The sequence below is a fragment of the Gasterosteus aculeatus genome, chromosome 17, assembly GCF_964276395.1.
Source record: "Gasterosteus aculeatus chromosome 17, fGasAcu3.hap1.1, whole genome shotgun sequence".
NCBI classification, from domain to species: Eukaryota; Metazoa; Chordata; class Actinopteri; order Perciformes; family Gasterosteidae; genus Gasterosteus; species Gasterosteus aculeatus.
Genome location: NC_135705.1, coordinates 9,323,918 through 9,340,801, shown reverse-complemented (window position 1 = coordinate 9,340,801; position 16,884 = coordinate 9,323,918). Strand labels below are relative to the sequence as shown.

The 16,884-nt window shown below is 40.7% G+C and overlaps 3 protein-coding genes across 5 annotated transcripts; 1 reads left to right on the top strand and 2 right to left on the bottom strand.

Moving 5' to 3' along the window:
- Positions 1–174: 174 nt before the first annotated feature.
- Positions 175–5,161, bottom strand: necap2 (NECAP endocytosis associated 2). The gene is made up of 8 exons (XM_040202995.2): positions 4,607–5,161; positions 3,347–3,447; positions 2,809–2,913; positions 2,173–2,254; positions 1,746–1,854; positions 1,508–1,655; positions 1,309–1,399; positions 175–1,121 (listed from the first exon to the last, which is right to left on the bottom strand). The coding sequence occupies exons 1-8, from the start codon at positions 4,699–4,701 to the stop codon at positions 1,076–1,078; spliced, it is 777 nt and encodes a 258-aa protein (XP_040058929.2). The 5' UTR covers positions 4,702–5,161; the 3' UTR covers positions 175–1,075.
- LOC120834752 (SUZ RNA-binding domain-containing) lies at positions 5,161–9,586 on the bottom strand. Of its 2 annotated transcripts, none has more exons than XM_040202998.2 (4): positions 8,598–9,586; positions 7,869–7,918; positions 7,500–7,769; positions 5,161–7,390 (listed from the first exon to the last, which is right to left on the bottom strand). In XM_040202998.2, the coding sequence occupies exons 1-4, from the start codon at positions 8,646–8,648 to the stop codon at positions 7,282–7,284; spliced, it is 480 nt and encodes a 159-aa protein (XP_040058932.1). In that variant the 5' UTR covers positions 8,649–9,586; the 3' UTR covers positions 5,161–7,281. The 2 variants fall into 2 exon arrangements, with proteins under 2 accessions (XP_040058932.1, XP_040058933.1); XM_040202999.2 differs by having other exon boundaries at positions 5,161–7,387; positions 8,598–9,320.
- Positions 9,587–10,668: 1,082 nt separating this feature from the next.
- fbxo42 (F-box protein 42) lies at positions 10,669–16,569 on the top strand. Of its 2 annotated transcripts, none has more exons than XM_040202989.2 (10): positions 10,669–10,900; positions 11,860–12,081; positions 12,251–12,367; positions 12,877–13,011; positions 13,505–13,658; positions 13,758–13,868; positions 14,306–14,402; positions 14,570–14,626; positions 14,739–14,855; positions 14,953–16,569. In XM_040202989.2, exons 2-10 carry the CDS (start codon positions 11,910–11,912, stop codon positions 16,018–16,020), a joined length of 2,028 nt encoding a protein of 675 aa, XP_040058923.1. In that variant the 5' UTR covers positions 10,669–10,900; positions 11,860–11,909; the 3' UTR covers positions 16,021–16,569. The 2 variants fall into 2 exon arrangements, with proteins under 2 accessions (XP_040058923.1, XP_040058921.1); XM_040202987.2 differs by having other exon boundaries at positions 11,802–12,081.
- The last annotated feature ends 315 nt before the right edge of the window (positions 16,570–16,884 follow it).

Sequence of the window (16,884 nt, the reverse complement as noted above, 5' to 3'; positions counted from 1 at the left end):
AGTTTGATTGTGTTGCTGATCACATTTAAGTGTTAACTGGTTCTCCGATCACTGAACACGTAATGATATATGTGAAATACTCTGATATCCGAGAGGACATATAAATGTGTAGCATGAGCCGTGGAGCCCACCTCTACAATCTCATGAGTTCACTAATACAAATCAAAACAAGGGTCAATGAAATATATTGTTTATTTACAAGATGACTTCGGTTAACATTTTAGATCTTTTTCTGAAAGGCACTTAATCAAACACTTGATGCAAATCAGCAACAAGTCTGAGGACATTTCTATTTGGTAACGGGCACATTTTTAAAAGCAACACACCAGACAAAGACATAAGGAAAATGCTGACAAAGACAAAAATTAATGTTCAAACTTTGAATGGCAGACATGAAATGGACATCATGACTTTTCCACCACAATAATTAAAACAACCTGGTTATATTTAATTACAGCTTGAGAGGTTTAATATAAAACAAATCAGCATATAATTGCGGGATCTCTTAAAACCAAATCTAAAAAAAAAAAATTGAAACAGAAAAGAAAGAACAGACAAACTCCTATAAAGCTCAACAAAACATAGATATTTTCAAAGTATAAAGTAACTTTCCCTAAATGGTAAAAATAACTTTGAGATGAGTGGCAGACAGCATTTAGAACAGATTGAAACTCAATATAAAACAAGGGAACATTAAGGCAAATGAAATGTTTTTTTTTATCCGGTTAATGAAACAACACAGTTGTTTCTCCAAACGATCAACATGCTTCAGGAGAGCAGAAACTCCAACAATGACGGTTTAGTCTTAATGACTTTTAAATTAAACAAAAAAGTTCCCACTTTGTGACAAAGTTTGAGAAAAGAAAATGATTGTAAAAAAGTATGTACATGTTTACTGTTTGCTCCTCAAAAGTGTGCTGGTCAGCCGGCTACATTTTATGAGAAAATGTTATTGACTGAACGAGTGCAGCTAGAATAAAAGAGCCAGACAAGTTCCTTTCTTTTAGTTTCTTTTGCCCCCAATCATCATGTCCATGGAATGTGTGGAGCCTGTGTGTGGATGTTTTCTCACCACTCAACTAAACTGCACCCATCCTGATTGGACAGCATCTTTACTGGAGCTGTGGAGGAAAGGGTGGGGGAGTAGGGGTGAGGAGATATTAGTGTGATGATGATGATGATGATGATGATGAAAGAGAAAGCCAAAACGATTAAAGGAACATTAAACGCAAACAAGTGGGACAGATGGACAAGATGGGTTGACTGTCAAGACAAAAATAGTGGGGGGGACAGCTTGTGAAAACTTACTTGGAGCCTGCAGATGTGAAATCCCCCCACACGTCGGCGCTGGGTGGGGCTGAAGGGCCGGGGGACCCGAAGTCTAAAAGAGAGGCTGGATCTGGAGAAAAACATTTTTTAAAAGAGCATTAATACAGTTCATATCCCGCAAAAGATCTTTCAATAATTTGATTGGATACAACAGCGGGGGGGGGGGGGGGGAAATCACCGGCGGTAGTCTGTACAGCGGAGACTGTCGGCTGTCCCACAGTAGGTGGTATTACACCTCCAACCTTTCCAGCGGGTGGGGGTGGAAGTAGACCCATAGCCATGGGCCGCGATTTGGCACCACCTGCTTCCTTCTTCTTGATGTTTTGCTGTAGAACGAAGACATTGTTCAATTAGTTTGCTTTATATAATCTGTCATTGTTGCATATGTTATTTAATCATTTTCATGAACGACTCACCCCAATGCTGATCTTTATCGTCTGCCCCTCTTTGAAGCGGAGGTCCAACTTCGGCGCCGTGCTCTCAGAAGCTTCCTGTTTTGCGAGCTCACCTTCTTGCTTCACCCACCTTTATTAGAAGGTTTGAAAGCATAATAATTATCACTAAAGAAACGTTGGATAGATTCAAACTGGGTGGCAAGACACAGATAACAAAACATCGATATTGTTTTGCAAATACTGTAGCAAACACAATCTAACAAGTTTGTTGTGTCTATTTTACTCTGGTCTGTTGTCCGTTAAACAAAGCATGAAGTATGAACGTTGGTCTCAGTATCACATTTAATCATATTCATGTAAATGTGCTCATGAATAGCTTCCAGATCATATGCGGCCATTTGTTATAACATATGACAGTGAAATGACAAAACAAGAGGAATTAACTTACTTAAAGTGATCTTGTAAAGCTACGTTGAAGTCAAACGAGTCTCCGCGATCAGCAAATCCAAGACCGATAAAAGCATGACGTCCTTTATCAAAAGAAAAAGCACATTGCAGTACTTTATCACTTATATGAAAGAACATAATGGCTAAAATAAGATTGTCAATAAAAGGTAGAGTATAGTGACTAAAGACCTTTAACTTCACAATCAATTGAATGACTTTATACTATATGAACTTAAGTTTTTATTTCATTACAGCAACTTTAAAGACCAAATAAATGTCCTAAATAGCAATAGTAGGTGCCACTGTATCGCGAAAAAACATTGTTTATGTGATTCTCTTGATAAAAATGACTGAAAACCAGGTCAAGTCAATAAAGACTCCTGAATCACTTTGATGTCACGTTAAATATCATGTTGATCAATTGATGCGCAATCATCACACAGCTTATAAGCAGGCAGGAACTAGACACAACATCTCTTGTTCAGGGACGGGATGACGCACTGTTTTCAGTTCCACAATTCAATCTGAATGGAAATTCTTGAAAAAGAAAAACGTAGTTTATCGGAAAGCCTGGGTCATCAAGTTTTTTCCTTTTATTTATTTAATTTAAATGATGATAGATAATAAGGTCTCTTACCGTTGCCATCTTCTATCCGGATCACAAAGTACCTGCTGGAGTCTGTGACTGATTCAACAACACAACCCGGATACTGTTCGACTGGAGCTTGGGCAAACAACTCTCCTGCAAAGAAGAAATTCAGACCGACGGCGCCTTCTGGTTATTTACTGAACTATGAGTAATAAAGTAAAAAGATCCGTCGCAAAGGACAAAAGTATTCGCTAGCTTGTTGACCACATTTTAATCAATTCCGTTTTGGTAGCACTTGAATGCTAATGAACATATTTCCACTTAATTAGACAGCACTCTCACTCTAAAGGGCTAGATTTGCGAGGACTCCACTGATCAGATTGGCACCTAAATTTAGAAAGGACCTGATGGCTCACTTTAAATGGTCAGTGCTCTATTAATACTGGTACACTGGTGCACATGGAAAGACTCACTAGAGACTAGTTATTGTCGTCTTGCCCAATTACTTGCAGAGGTAAAAGATTAGTTCTGAAATGTTAAGAGAATTTGTGTGGTGACTTATATATGTATATGCCGATTTGTTTACCTGTGTTTTTGTCCTCTAACTTAATGTAGGCCAGCTTGCCCTTTGCAGTGATTTTCATCCTCCCGCTCCATGCAGGTTCATCCAGCTTCCAGTCAGCAGCACTAGAAAAACAGGAAACATGCATCAGCATAAGAAAGGGGCTCACTGGTTCACAGTTTCTACCCAGACAGCTGCAGCTTTTCAAAAGCAGGAGGAAGTGAAACTAAAAGTTATCAGGAAGACTAAAAAAAGACATTTGTGATCCTTTATAGTTGTGGTGCCAGCTAAAGGAATGTGACACTTGTGGATCCTTTAAATACGTAATTAAAATGTACGTCTTCAAGAAAACAGGTTAAGAAACAAATAAACATCAAGATCTGCATCTGATCTGGTTTTTATTTCTTTCATCACATTTGAGCAAATCCACTCTGTGAAGGAATAGCAAGAGATAAAGAGTGGAAAGCTAAAAAAAAAAAAAGGTGAAAGAAAAAGTGGATCTTCTTGCTTAAGGCTTTTTTGTTTTGAATAAATAATATTCAGTCAAAGCTGGACTTAAATGACAGGCTATTTATGATGAAAGAACCAAGTGATGGATGAGAAGTACATTATAATGTAATAACTGAAATTAAAACAGTTTAATGAGAGAAAAACATAAGTCAATCAGTGATCTCCTACACATTTAAGTATAGCTAACGTCAGATACTATTTCATTAACATTACTATGATATTATTTTCAGCAGAAAATGCACACAATATAGTGAATTAATTGCACTTAACGTTGGCTAGTTAGCCGCGAGCATTAACTATAAACTCATGCCTCTATTATCGGACTGGATCCTGCCATTTTAAAAACTTTCAAGACTTGTCACCAGGAATGTCATAATTTATCATAACTTTGAATATCAAAGTTAACTTTTTGATATGTCCGCAGTCAAATAACTGTTTGTTGACAGTCTGCATGATGTTGTCCAATTTACCGGAGCGTGTAACACTTTACAGTAGTGAATTCCCGCTTTGATATTCCGCTAGCATGTGTAACGTTTTCAGCTAGCTGACATCAAGTCTGTTTATCGAAATCCTTATGGGTTTTGTTACTGGGTGTGTGGACTGTAACCGCCGAACACACTTTACGGGGAAAAAAGGAGAAAAGTCGCACTCATCCAAACTAGTAAGTAGTTGTCCGATAATGGGTGTAGATACGTTAGAGTTCTTTCATGACGTAACATTACACTTGTCAGACTTGTCAGTTATTGCCTTTAATACCCGTTGAGCTCCTCTTACCGATATCCGCGGTTAGAAGCCCGCGGCGGGATCCGATAGACGTGGACTTCGGGCTTTACACACAGCATCGACTCGTAACTGTTGTCGTCTGCCATTTTGTCGAGTTTCAGCGAGGTTTCACAACCCTTGTCCAAAAAAACAAACAAGTTCCGACTTTTCAATGGACACCTCGGCTGGATTCGAGAGAAAACGACCCGACGCGAAAATGAAGCGCTCTCTTCACACAGCGCCCCGTGCGGTCAGGAGGATTCGAGCAGCCACTATACTAAACTATGCTACACTACACTATAAGAATACTAGTCATAAATTCTTTTTTTTGCAGTGCAGCTCGTTGAAAAATACTCATTTACTATTGTTTATCTATTTTTCCGGTGTATGACCGCAATCAAAAAGTATGTTCTTTATTAAAGCAGGGTAATATAACCTACTACTCAGATTCCAATGTTTCACATTAACTCATTGTGCTATTACCTATAACTATTAAGTAATGTTTTAAATTCCCTCACCTTTCTTCATAATAATCTGATTTTATGAAATACAAAACAGATATACACCAAGTTTGAACTACGTTTATTAAAGGGTATTCAAATTCCATTTGTGATTTTTCAAGTTTCAAAACAAGAATGACAACAAATCTGCTATAACGTAGACAGGCTTCTGTGAATGACAGAAGCGAAGCACAATGGGTAGATCACATAGATACAGGATGAGTTTTGCTTTCAATTATGCATTTTAAATGATAACTCATTTTATTTCAACAATTTAACCAAAACCCTGGGAACAGAATATTCAGAGTATAGTGTAGGCCATACTTTCTCCTTTCATTTTCAGTGACTGAGGTTGGACTAAGTGGCACACATGCAGACATATTGTTGAGTTTGCTGCTGTGCATGGGGAAGTTGTATAATTTATAACAATTGATTATTTTCTTGTGTATATTTCCAATCAAAGGTTTTACTGTCACTGGAAAATATTTGGATAAACTGTGGTCTAAGCACTCATGAACTTTTCTGTAAGAAAAGCATTATTGCACCTTGACTGACCTTGTATTTGTCTAACACTATAACTATTAACTGTTCCTTAGTGACAGGGTTCATCAAGATAATAAAACTATCACATGTGCACAAAAAGCTGAAGACTAACAAGCACTACCCATTGGAAAGTGAACAAATATAAGCAGGGAAAATGTGTCATTTAAGGCATACAAGTGTCAAAGGGCTCCAAAGGGGTAGCAGTAATTACCGGTATTTCATGAGATGATTGATGTCATGGTTTGCAAAATTTTATTTTGAATCTATGACAAACGATGACGTTGAAATCCTGCGGCGCAAAAAGAACACAAGAAAAACATTCACCAAAACAAGGCGTCGGCTTCTTTTTAAATGACACTGAGCTTTCTAATATCTTTATCATTTTTTTCTAGTTTGAAAGAAATTCTTCACACTCAGTGTCTTGTGACTGTCATCTGGTAGAATGAGCATCAAATACTTTTTTCTGAAGACTAAAACATAACCCAATAATGCTCCACATCATCAGTCAGACACACTTGAACAGATCAAAGTCCTCTCATCTAAATCAATGCAGTAGTTTGATGTTCTAATTGAGCACGGCAAAACACACGGACACATATGCACGATAACTTAAAATTTTCGATTTATGGCGGTTTGTATGTTAACCACTTTGATCTAATTTAAAATGTCTACTAATACAGTTTGTATGCAGGCTATGTCATCTAACCTCTGACACACGAATGATCTTCTGACTTAAACTTACTATCCTTTGGAAAAAAATACAAACATAAGAAACATTGTCAGCACAGGTTAATAGGCAATATGTAAAAAATTATTCAGGGAGTGACTTCATCTTTATTGCTTGAATAAACTTAAGATTTAGTGACATTCCGACCATACAATCTATAATCTTTGGCCAAAGGCTGTGTGGCCACCGGGCCTTTCTTTAATAGCCACCCGAGGACTGTAGGAAATGCTGTTCTGCCATTGCTATGCAACTACAGTAGAAAAACACACCTTTACCCAAAGTGCTGGGTCAGTTTGAACGTTTATCAGCTTTCGCTCAAGCTGCTGAACACAAACGTCAAACTCTCAGCACTGCCAAACACTTGCGTTCCACGGAACCCCCAAAAACTGAGACCAGTGACCCGGTGGACACCCAGCCACGATCCACACTCCGACGGTGGACCGGCCAGCTCCTTCGCTTGCACCTCTTAGGGGAAATCCCACAGATTCATGAGCTTCCCTTATTCACCCTGAAGAGACGGGCACCTGAGGCCCTGGCACTCGGCCGGCCAATCTTACCTAAAATCACAGGGCACCTCATGAAACATCAGAGTATCACAGTGTCTAGGGATGTGAGGCAAAAGCCTGTTCACGCTGTGGAACAGAAAGGGTTTTAGATCTTAAACTGATCTGTGCCAGCCCCTTGCACATTCCACAGAAGGAAAAGGCAAGGTGAAACGCAAAGACCATGCCACAAAGCAGAGTAGAGAGGGTGGAGGAGTTCATTTCAGTCCATGCTATGTCTTCATATTTCTAATGTTTGTCGAATTGTGTGTCATCCCACCACTCTGCTCTTCATACCACACATAACCCCTTGGCCTGTCACCCTTTATGCCCTCTCAGGGAGAAAGCGGATTCCTTGCAGCACGTAGCTCCTCTTTATCTGCAGAGTCTGAAGCCTGAGGTGCCATCTGGGCCAGTGGGCTGGCGGATCACATTATTGTTTAGTGGAACTGGTTCCAATGGTTGCTGCATGCGAGCTGGCCTACTTATATGAGGAGAAATGAGAATGAATTAATATCTGTGTTTTCCCCCGTGTAGATGTTTCTAAGTACTTTGTAAATTCATTGTGGTTCTTGTTTGTTGTAAAGGCTTACGTTTCCTGGGAAGGATTGTCCTGAGGCGCATCATCTGAAGATGCACTACCCAAGATCCTCCTTCGGGCTTCTGCGTACTCTGCCTCCCGCTGGGCCAAAGACTTCATCTGCTGAGAGGGACGAGTCGAGGATGCAAGGTTTCCTGCAGTACCGTTATTTGAGGGACGTTTCAAGATTCGAATTTGTGGTGGGGGTGCTGCAGGCAGAGTGTCATCCTGGATTACAATCGCAGTTTGAACAGGTGAGCAACCCGAACCCAAGCTGGACTTCCTGTAAGTAAAAACAGGAGTGGCGAGGAATACAAATACCAGGGAAATAATGCATTCTTATAGTGTATTCAAATTTGGGATTAATTTTCTCTTAGCTCACTTTGCTTCCTGATTTATTTTCAGTTTAGCCTCAAGTCTTCTCTCTATTTCCTGAGAAAAAAGGAAGAGCATGGTTATTGCATTTGGCATAATGTCAAACAAATTCAGTACAATAACAATAATAACATTGTAAGCAGTCACATCAGTTACATAGAAATGCGTTATCAGCTAATTTGATTACAGTGGGTAGGTTGCACAGGTTTGCTAAACAGGATTACAGGGAAAGCAGTGTTGATACAAATGTTTACAGTTTGCCACCAACAAAACAAACTGATTTCATCTGCCCACACAGTAAACGCTTCAATATCTAGGGTTATTTGCTCACATTCTGAATAGTATTATAAAACGTCCCGGACATACTAGACGGCTATGTTATTGTAGTGTTTCAATGCAAACGGTCATTTCTGCAATGGGCGGGTCTGAATAATCTATCTAGAAATCTAGAAATATTGGGAAAAGTCGACTCTGAAAACATTCATTATTTTTTGTGGATATTTTTACATCATTAAAGTATTTTGTTGGCTAAATTAAACGACGTTAAGCCACGTTCGGTCGTTTAGGGGCAGCGAGGCCTGCAAGACTCAGTAGGGAATGTATTGAATGAATAAACAAGCCGAAATAAATAAAGTGTTTGCATCAGCCAGGTGAGTGGCTGGCGGGCAAACTAAAATCAAGATAGAACTCTTGTTAAAATAATAACAGCAATTGCCCAATGTTAGTAGATTCTTACCCCGCTGTCCGCTGCCTCTTCCCAGCTCTCTGCGACCTCTTCATCCTCCATGTTTAACAGGACTGCTGGTTGTTACCTCCTCGGCCCCACCGGCTAGCTACCTCCCAGCCACACGCAGGGCATGGGAAAGTGCACCGAATTTCACGTAATCCCGCAAAGAGCTCAACCTCACTGGTATTTGCGACGGATGAAGTCCGATAAAGAAATCCTTAAACCGTCGCTTTGCCGCGTGCTAGCTTAACGCTTCCCTGGTGTTAGCTAGCTACCTGCTACTATACATTTGGCGTAACTTCCACTTGGGTTACTCAATTAAATCAACCGTTCAACAGTGTAGTCCACACGCCACTCAGACGGAAATACTCAGTGTACACAGTAGTTCTGGATAGTTGACAGTCAGCTAGGATTTAACCTTTGACGTTAATCGGTGCCCCTAAAATTGAGCTTAACCGTTTAATTTTACGTTAGCTTAGCTGGCGTCAACTTGCTATCTTCTATCACGGTAACTAACCGGGTGAGATTAAGTCGTTGAGATCTAGCTAAACTAATGTAACTTCCTAACGATCAATGTTTGCCACTAAATGGCGAGATATAGGCTTACTCCACCACAGGGTTCTTGTTTTTGATGAATATTGGACTAATTATAGCTCCGAGTGTTGGCGGACTCTGTTTCTGTTCATCATAGCAGTGTTGAGGTGAAGTGCTGCGTTCATGTCTTGTCCGAGGAACTGGCAGTAACACCCCGGTGTCATTGAACAAAAATACATAAAGGTAAATGGTAATGCAAATTCGTATTGTTTACAAAATATTAATATGATTATAATTGATCTGGGATATTAAGCTTCTATTTAGACGGGATTATCAAATACATTAGTAACAAGACTTAAATAAAGTCTATAGTTACAACTACTTGTAATTTAAAATTGGGAAATAAACGGTTGGGACCTGAATGCAGCATCAGATCAGATCAAGTAGGTTCTAACATGTTTTTTCCATGGCGTTTGGTGCTTTCAAAAACATTTAGAGAAAATAACACATACATAAAATAAAAACACAAACCAACAATCAAGAGGCATAACTACGATAAGAATGAATTGATATATGTACAATATTTCTGTTGAACAATGAAAGTTAATATTTTTTACATGAATCTTAAAAGTAATGTCGAAGAAACGTGCAAAGCTCACGTGTGCAATGTATAGAAAATGATGTGCGTTATTGTGACACATTGCGACAGAAGACTGTTTTTCTGTCATCTTAAGGCACATCCAATTGAACTTGGTTATTCATTATTTGTTAAAAATGCTCTCTTAAACAAATACATTTGTAAAAAAAAATAAGACCATTTAAAAAACTACATTTATGGTTTGAAAAATAATTGGATTTCGCTGTTTAATTGTTAATAGTTTTCTGCTATCACTAGATAAGAAAACACCCCTAAACAGTGTTGGTTTTTAAACCTAAAAAACAAAATGGTTTGGAAATAAATGCAGATGTAAAGCTTTGTCTGCCTCACAAATGTCAAAATTGCGGTACTAATGGTTGTTGTTTTCCCTTTTGGACAAAGTTAAGATCTCTTGTACATGAGATGTAAAAAGTTAGAAAGTATCAAAAACCATGACAATTTTTTGGTCAGATAATTGTCATGTTTTTTGATACTTTCTATGAATAAAATATATACTATCCGCTATTTGAAAGGCTGCATAGACTAGTAATAAAGGATTTCGGACATTCATTTGTGAGTCCTTTATATTAGTATATTATTATTTTTGTATATGTTTTTAGACATTTGCACACGATTTTAGAAAACAACAATATACTGTTTTTCATTGTCCAACAACAAATAAACCAGTATTGTGTGTAGAGCTCATAGATTTTTATTTCAACAACTTGGTACGTGGCATGTCAAAAACGTATGTGAGGAACCATAAACGTTAGCTGGCCAGCATAGGAGTATGGCGTTACATGAGTGTTAAATGCTAAGCCCATTTGACTACATTTTCAAATCTATGAGATGCAGCTCCTAAAACAAACAACATAGATTCTTATTTTTTCTTTCTTTGCTCCATGTTGAGATTGGGTCATGATGAAGCGGTTATTCCACAGCCGGGGGCGCAGCGTTCGCTACAGAGGCTCCACCCACAGATGCTGCAACGTCGTCGCTGTGCTGCGGAGGACGCTGTTCACAGAGTTGAAGATGGCGACTGTTGGGAGGCTGCAGAGGAACCTCCGGAGCTGATATCGGGAGTTGAAGGAGAGGAGATATACATACTCAGATCCCGTAACAGACGCCGGCTACCACAACGGTATTAATAATGCTGCGACAGTTAAGGAGCAGCATTGACAACATTTATCTGACGTTAGAGAAGCTAGTTAATTTTCTGCTCATGCTAACGGTACCATAGATTATTAGCAGCAGCTGAGACTGAAGATAGCAGCAAGCTAGCTAGCTGGTTGGGTGGAACGCTAGAAGGGACCGTTGCCATGTACGGTTCTCGCTACCTTTTCATACTTAAGAAGTTTGGTGTTCCCATATTTTGTCAATCAGTAACATATTTTAACAAAACACGTACGATGTTGCTGTAATATTATGTCGTTAGTTAGAGATTCGTTAATGTTAGCTAAATTTAGCTTGGATGCTCATGATCAGTTAGCTAGCGTTAGCGAGTGCTAGCATATATGCTCTAAGGAGCGAACGTTATATCCAACAGCATGTTTATGCTGGTTGGTCCGTGACTTGTAGCAGCAGCCATCCCTTGCTTAGTTAATTTTGAGTTCAATATATTATTTTCATAGCAACGTATTATTAAGCATTAGCAAAGCAACATTTTCTTAGGTATGTGATGGCTAACGTTAGTTAGATGTAACGTTAGCTAACGAGATAAGGGGGACGTGCTAAATCAAGGGACATTCTAGTCGAAAGGGCACCACTCGCTTCAGACAATATATGTGACCACTAAGATTGCTGAGAACTAAATTACTCAATCTAATATGTATCCTATATGTATCATCAATTCATTTTATTTGCAGAAATCCAATAAGAATCAAATAAGGCAGGGTTGAGGTTGGTTAGTCTTTGTTTAACAGTGTCTTATAGAATCAATTAAGAATTTATCACTTTTTAAAGTGTTGTTAATTGCATCTGGAGAAAAACATCCTCCTGATCCTGAAGATATATTACTTGCCTGTCTCCCAATGTCTCAACAGACTATAATGTCCCGCTCCCATGATAATGAGGATGGATGCTTTGTTGCCATGGATACAGAGGACGATGGTGCGGACACTGCTGGGATAACAGAAGAGGAAGAGGCAAACATGGGGTCCTGCCGACAAGATGGGAACATGGACATTGGTGCCAAAGGAGGGAGGAGAACAATGGAGGAGTTGCCAGAGGAAGTTCTTGAATATATTCTGTCCTTTCTCTCACCTTACCAGGAGCACAAGACGGCTGCGCTTGTGTGTAAGCAGTGGTATCGGCTCATTAAAGGTATGCCTCATACTTACATAGCCTTGTATGAAACTGAATCTTAATTATTACACTACTCAGCAGAGCAGTGAAATGGAGAGGCAACGGTTGATAATGCATTTAACATTTTAAAAACTCTCTGTCCACTGTTTTTTATTACTGATTTTTACCAATATTTTATCTCGACTAGGTGTTGCTTATCAGTGCTACCACGGTTTCTTGAGAGCTGTCCAGGAGGGAAATATCCAGTGGGAAAGTCGTACATACCCATATCCAGGAACACCGATCACCCAGCGCTTCTCACACAGTCAGTATACATTGCTTTTATAACACAATTTAGTTACAGTAGACACCCTTTCCCAGAATTAAAAAATACGTAACTTCTGGTTATTAATTCGAAAATGTTTCAGTGCTGATCACGCTGGTTTAGTTTTTGATCACAAGATAAAAAAACAATCAATTTGCAAATTTCCCCAAATAGCTGTGGGAATATCCCGGATCAGATCACGAGTCAAGTGTAAAGCATTATAATGTGTTCTGCATTGTGCAAAGTTAATGATTAATGAAAGCAAACAACCATTTTGTTATCTGATGGATTCCAACAACAACTAGGATTTAGGGTGACAGAGGCACACAATTCTATTGTAAATTATTAGGAAAATCTACTGTACAGAACTATTTACAAAGATTTCAATCCGTCTTCCATTTGCCCCATTAGAAAGGCTACACGCTAGTTTTACACTTTTTGGCACATAAGCAAAAAAAAGGCATTCAACATTTGCGATAAAGTTTAATTGTTCTTTGTTTGGGTTGCAGGTGCATGTTACTATGACTCAAACCAGTCCATGTATGTATTCGGGGGCTGCACCCAGAGTAGCTGCAATGCTGCCTTCAATGATCTGTGGAGACTCGACCTCAACAGCAAGGAGTGGATCCGACCTCTGGCCTCAGGTACGAGTGGTTTACATCTGGTCTGGTAAGAAATTATATAAGAGGAATTGTGGGACGTCAAACTACTTCAGTTGCTCAGAAGCGCTGAGCACAAAGTATTTGAAGAAGTGGGAATAAAAAGAGATGAAATTGTTGTACAATTATTTGTACTTGAGTGCATTATTCCTGCAAAATTTAAAGCTAATTTTACCTTGTGTAAAAAGCATTTTCTGTGGGTTGTCTTCTATGAGTTCTGACCTAATACCTCATAAAATCAATTATCATTTTTCGTCACTTGAAGGTTGGCAAATAGTCGTTTTACCGCATTTCTGTTAAGCCATTTTCACTTATGACATTACGATGGTTATCTCTAAGTGGTTCGTTGAAACTTTTCTTTTCTCTCCACTAACATATTTCTTGATGTATCTATTTATTAGACTATTCATTTACATATGTATACAACATCAGGCATATGCTGCTACAATCTGCATCCAATCATTCTTTTCTCTTCCAGGCTCTTATCCATCTCCTAAAGCCGGGGCGACGCTTGTGATGCACAAAGATCTGTTAGTGCTGTTTGGGGGATGGACTCGCCCCAGCCCATATCCACTGCACCAACCAGAAAGGTTTTTTGATGAAATCCACACCTACTCTCCTTCAAAGAACTGGTGAGAGAGACTTAAGTACTGGGACTTTAAGGATGCAGTTGTGACAAGTGACTGACTAGTAACTTTCGGTCGTCATTTCCTCCCTTTTTGTGTTCTCAGGTGGAACTGTATAGTAACAACACATGGACCTCCACCAATGGCTGGCCACTCTTCCTCTGTGATTGGAAACACCATGGTGGTGTTTGGGGGGTCACTAGGAGCACGGCAAATGTATGAGTGTATTACTTGTGTTTGTGTACCAATTATCTGAGCTGGGCCGACTGCATCTGGTGTTCGTAAACAAGTTTCACCTCGCTAAATCTTCATTTACTCCACAGGTGTCTGGTTTTTGTGAATATAGGATCTTTAGGGTGATAAAGTTACATCGCTTTCAGTAAACAACAGCTGGTTATTGGGGTAAAACAGAGAGCGGGTACCTGGGAGCTTCAGACAAAGCGGATCAACATTTCTGAAAAACGAATCCTCGACCACACTACACCATTTATATGGATATAGTGGTATTTCAGTAAAAACACTGTACACATTCAAGCTTTAAGCCTTAAACTAAGTTAATAGTGTATTTTTAATATAATTGTAAATACAAATAAATGAAATATTTGCCGTTCGAGCCTCACCGTGATATTGTCGCCTCTGGTGGTTCTAATCAGGAGTAATGAAGTCTGGATTCTGGACCTGGAACAGTGGTCCTGGTCCAAACCTCCCATATCCGGCCCGTCACCCCACCCGCGGGGAGGCCAATCACAAGTAAGTAAAAGTAACCATTCCTCCTGCTATTATTGCTTATTTAAACTTTTGCTTGAGTTTTGACCCTTGAAGACGGCTTTTCTTTCTGTAGATATTTCTTCCCCTGAATGACGTGCCTCCTCTTAAATATTTTTACGAAATGACAAGGTTTTACATTTTCTTTTTAGATTGTCATCGATGATCAGACTTTGCTCATCTTGGGAGGCTGTGGCGGTCCTAATGCTGTAAGTTTATTTTCTCTAGTATCAGAACAGCACATCTGTATCATGTAATACATTTCCAAGTGGCTATATGTTACTACAGCTTTGACTTATCCTGTCTTCTTGTGTGTTAAAGCTCCTTAAAGATGCTTGGCTCCTCCACATGGTTACACCCCCATGGAGGTGGCAGCAGCTGCAGGTGGAAAACGAGGACCATGGGGCCCCGGAGCTGTGGTGTCACCCAGCCTGTAGGGTAAGTGTCTGGCTTAGTTTTAAATCCTATACTGCATATTTTTGTGCCTAAGCATAAGACTGATCACTATGTCACTGTTCTTCTCATCTACCTCAAGGTGGGCCAGTGTGTGGTGGTTTTCTCACAGGCCCCATCCGGCCGTGCTCCGCTCAGCCCGAGTCTTAACTCCCGGCCCTCCCCAATAAGTGCCACACCTGCCTCTCTGGGCGCAGAACCGCCTTCTCTGCGCTCCCAGTCTCCTGTTCGGAGCGGCGCTGCCGGTGTCGTACTGGGAGCCGTCGAAGAGGCTCCTTGTGTAAACGGCCGATGGGGCACGCTGAGACCTCGGCCGTCAGCGAGAGGAAGTGCCAGAGAAGGCAGCCCATCCTCTCCCCAGCAGCCGTCTCCTTCACAGGGCCCAGACAGCCCTCCTCTTCCTCCACTGGCCACGTTATTAAATGGATCCTCCCCTTCACCAAGGACCAGTCCGGCACAGGACGCATCTCCCTCCTCTCGCCCTCTCCCACCTGCCTCCACAGACTATGGCTGGGACTCTCCCCCTTCTGCCGTTCACCACCCTGAGGTGCCCAGCACCAATGGCCTGCATACACCTCCTGCAAGCTCCCCACTCACCCCCCCGGGAGCAGTGTCCCCCGCTGCCTTACGACAAGGTCTGGAGGCAGTGAAGAACAAATCGTCCTCATCTATACCGTCTTCTTCATCATCGTCATCGCCTTCCCCTCAGACACAGGGGGCATCTCCTGGAGGAGCAAGTGGTGGTAGCAGTGGAGCGGGTCCCCCCGGAACACCTCCGTCTTCATCCTCCAGCCCTCCACATGCTGCCGGAGCTGACGGACACGCCATCCCGCCTATCGCACGGCGCCTCGGCCATCACCCGCCCCAAAGCCTGAACGTAGGGAAACCTCTGTACCAGTCTCTCAACTGCAAGCCCATGCAGATGTACGTGTTGGACGTGTCCAGGGCCAAGTCGGCCGGGGTGGTGTCCTGGAGAGTTTATGGGAGCGGCAGTCCCGCTGCAGTGACAGGGCCTCCTGAGACCAGCCTCCACACAGTGGTGCAGGGAAGGGGGGAGCTCATCATTTTTGGGGGCCTAATGGACAAGAAACAGAATGTTAAGTACTACCCTAAAACCAACGCCTTGTACTTCGTACGGGCTAAAAGGTAGTGCAGCTCCGGGCGGAACCTGGAAGAAAGACCCTCCACCCTGTCACTACACGAGGGAATTGACACACAATGCCTTTTTCCTATAAAGAGGATTATGGAAAAACAACATAATCATTATTAGATGTTCCACTTGATAAATTCACTATTCTCCCTTCTGCCTAATTAAACAAAAATACACCACTTTAACTACACTTTGATAAATAATATTTGGTTGAATGAGAATCCTGTGTGTGTATATGTGTGAGTGAGACTGCAGTGATTAGAGAAAACATGACATTATGTTGTTCCCCATCAGGTGATCGGCCAAACCATAACACTTCTGTTTTTCTGTTCGCCTTCCTTAAAATAGAGGAACTCCGGGATAATGAATGCAATTAACTACCTTGCTTTTTGTATCAATCTTTAAGCCTGCAATGTTTACATTGAAAACTGCGTGCGTGCGTGTGTGCGTGTGTGTGTGTGTGTGTGTCATGGTGGGGGAGAGATGTGGCACTGTACTATAAACATTGTTAAACAATAAAGGCCTCTATGTCTGCTTGGTCACTGTTAATAATCCTGCTTTGTGTTTGTTAAATGTTTCTGCTGTTTTGGTGACTGTTTTGTTTCAACTCACGCAATCTTTTTAGGTTTTCATAGATATTGGTGAATTCTTCCTCTTTTTTTTAAGCTCTGACTTTCTATATCATCTGGCAACCAGTTGTTGAGAACAGTGGAAGTAATTATTTGAATTCCAATGAGCAACTGAAATCTAATAACACTGACATTACAAGCAATCAATTGCATGTAGTAAAACTATTTTAGAAAACAATTCTTCATCCTCAGTTAACTGAACAGTTCCTGCATTTATTCACTCCGATGCTTTGGG

What these genes read in the sequence shown, in the direction of transcription:
- necap2 (XM_040202995.2), bottom strand. Translation starts at nt 4,701, where the DNA reads ATGGCAGACGACAACAGTTACGAGTCGATGCTGTGTGTAAAGCCCGAA. An exon ending in GCTTCTAACCGCGGATATCG is followed by an intron (nt 3,448 to 4,606) that starts GTAAGAGGAGCT and finishes CTGTTTTTCTAG; the next exon opens with TGCTGCTGACTGGAAGCTGG. An exon ending in TTCACATCTGCAGGCTCCAA is followed by an intron (nt 1,122 to 1,308) that starts GTAAGTTTTCAC and finishes TTTCCTCCACAG; the next exon opens with CTCCAGTAAAGATGCTGTCC.
- LOC120834752 (XM_040202998.2), bottom strand. Translation starts at nt 8,648, where the DNA reads ATGGAGGATGAAGAGGTCGCAGAGAGCTGGGAAGAGGCAGCGGACAGC. An exon ending in AAGAGGCAGCGGACAGCGGG is followed by an intron (nt 7,919 to 8,597) that starts GTAAGAATCTAC and finishes CTTTTTTCTCAG; the next exon opens with GAAATAGAGAGAAGACTTGA. An exon ending in GACAATCCTTCCCAGGAAAC is followed by an intron (nt 7,391 to 7,499) that starts GTAAGCCTTTAC and finishes TCCTCATATAAG; the next exon opens with TAGGCCAGCTCGCATGCAGC.
- fbxo42 (XM_040202987.2), top strand. Translation starts at nt 11,808, where the DNA reads ATGTCCCGCTCCCATGATAATGAGGATGGATGCTTTGTTGCCATGGAT. An exon ending in GATCCGACCTCTGGCCTCAG is followed by an intron (nt 13,012 to 13,504) that starts GTACGAGTGGTT and finishes TTTCTCTTCCAG; the next exon opens with GCTCTTATCCATCTCCTAAA. An exon ending in TACTCTCCTTCAAAGAACTG is followed by an intron (nt 13,659 to 13,757) that starts GTGAGAGAGACT and finishes TTGTGTTCTCAG; the next exon opens with GTGGAACTGTATAGTAACAA.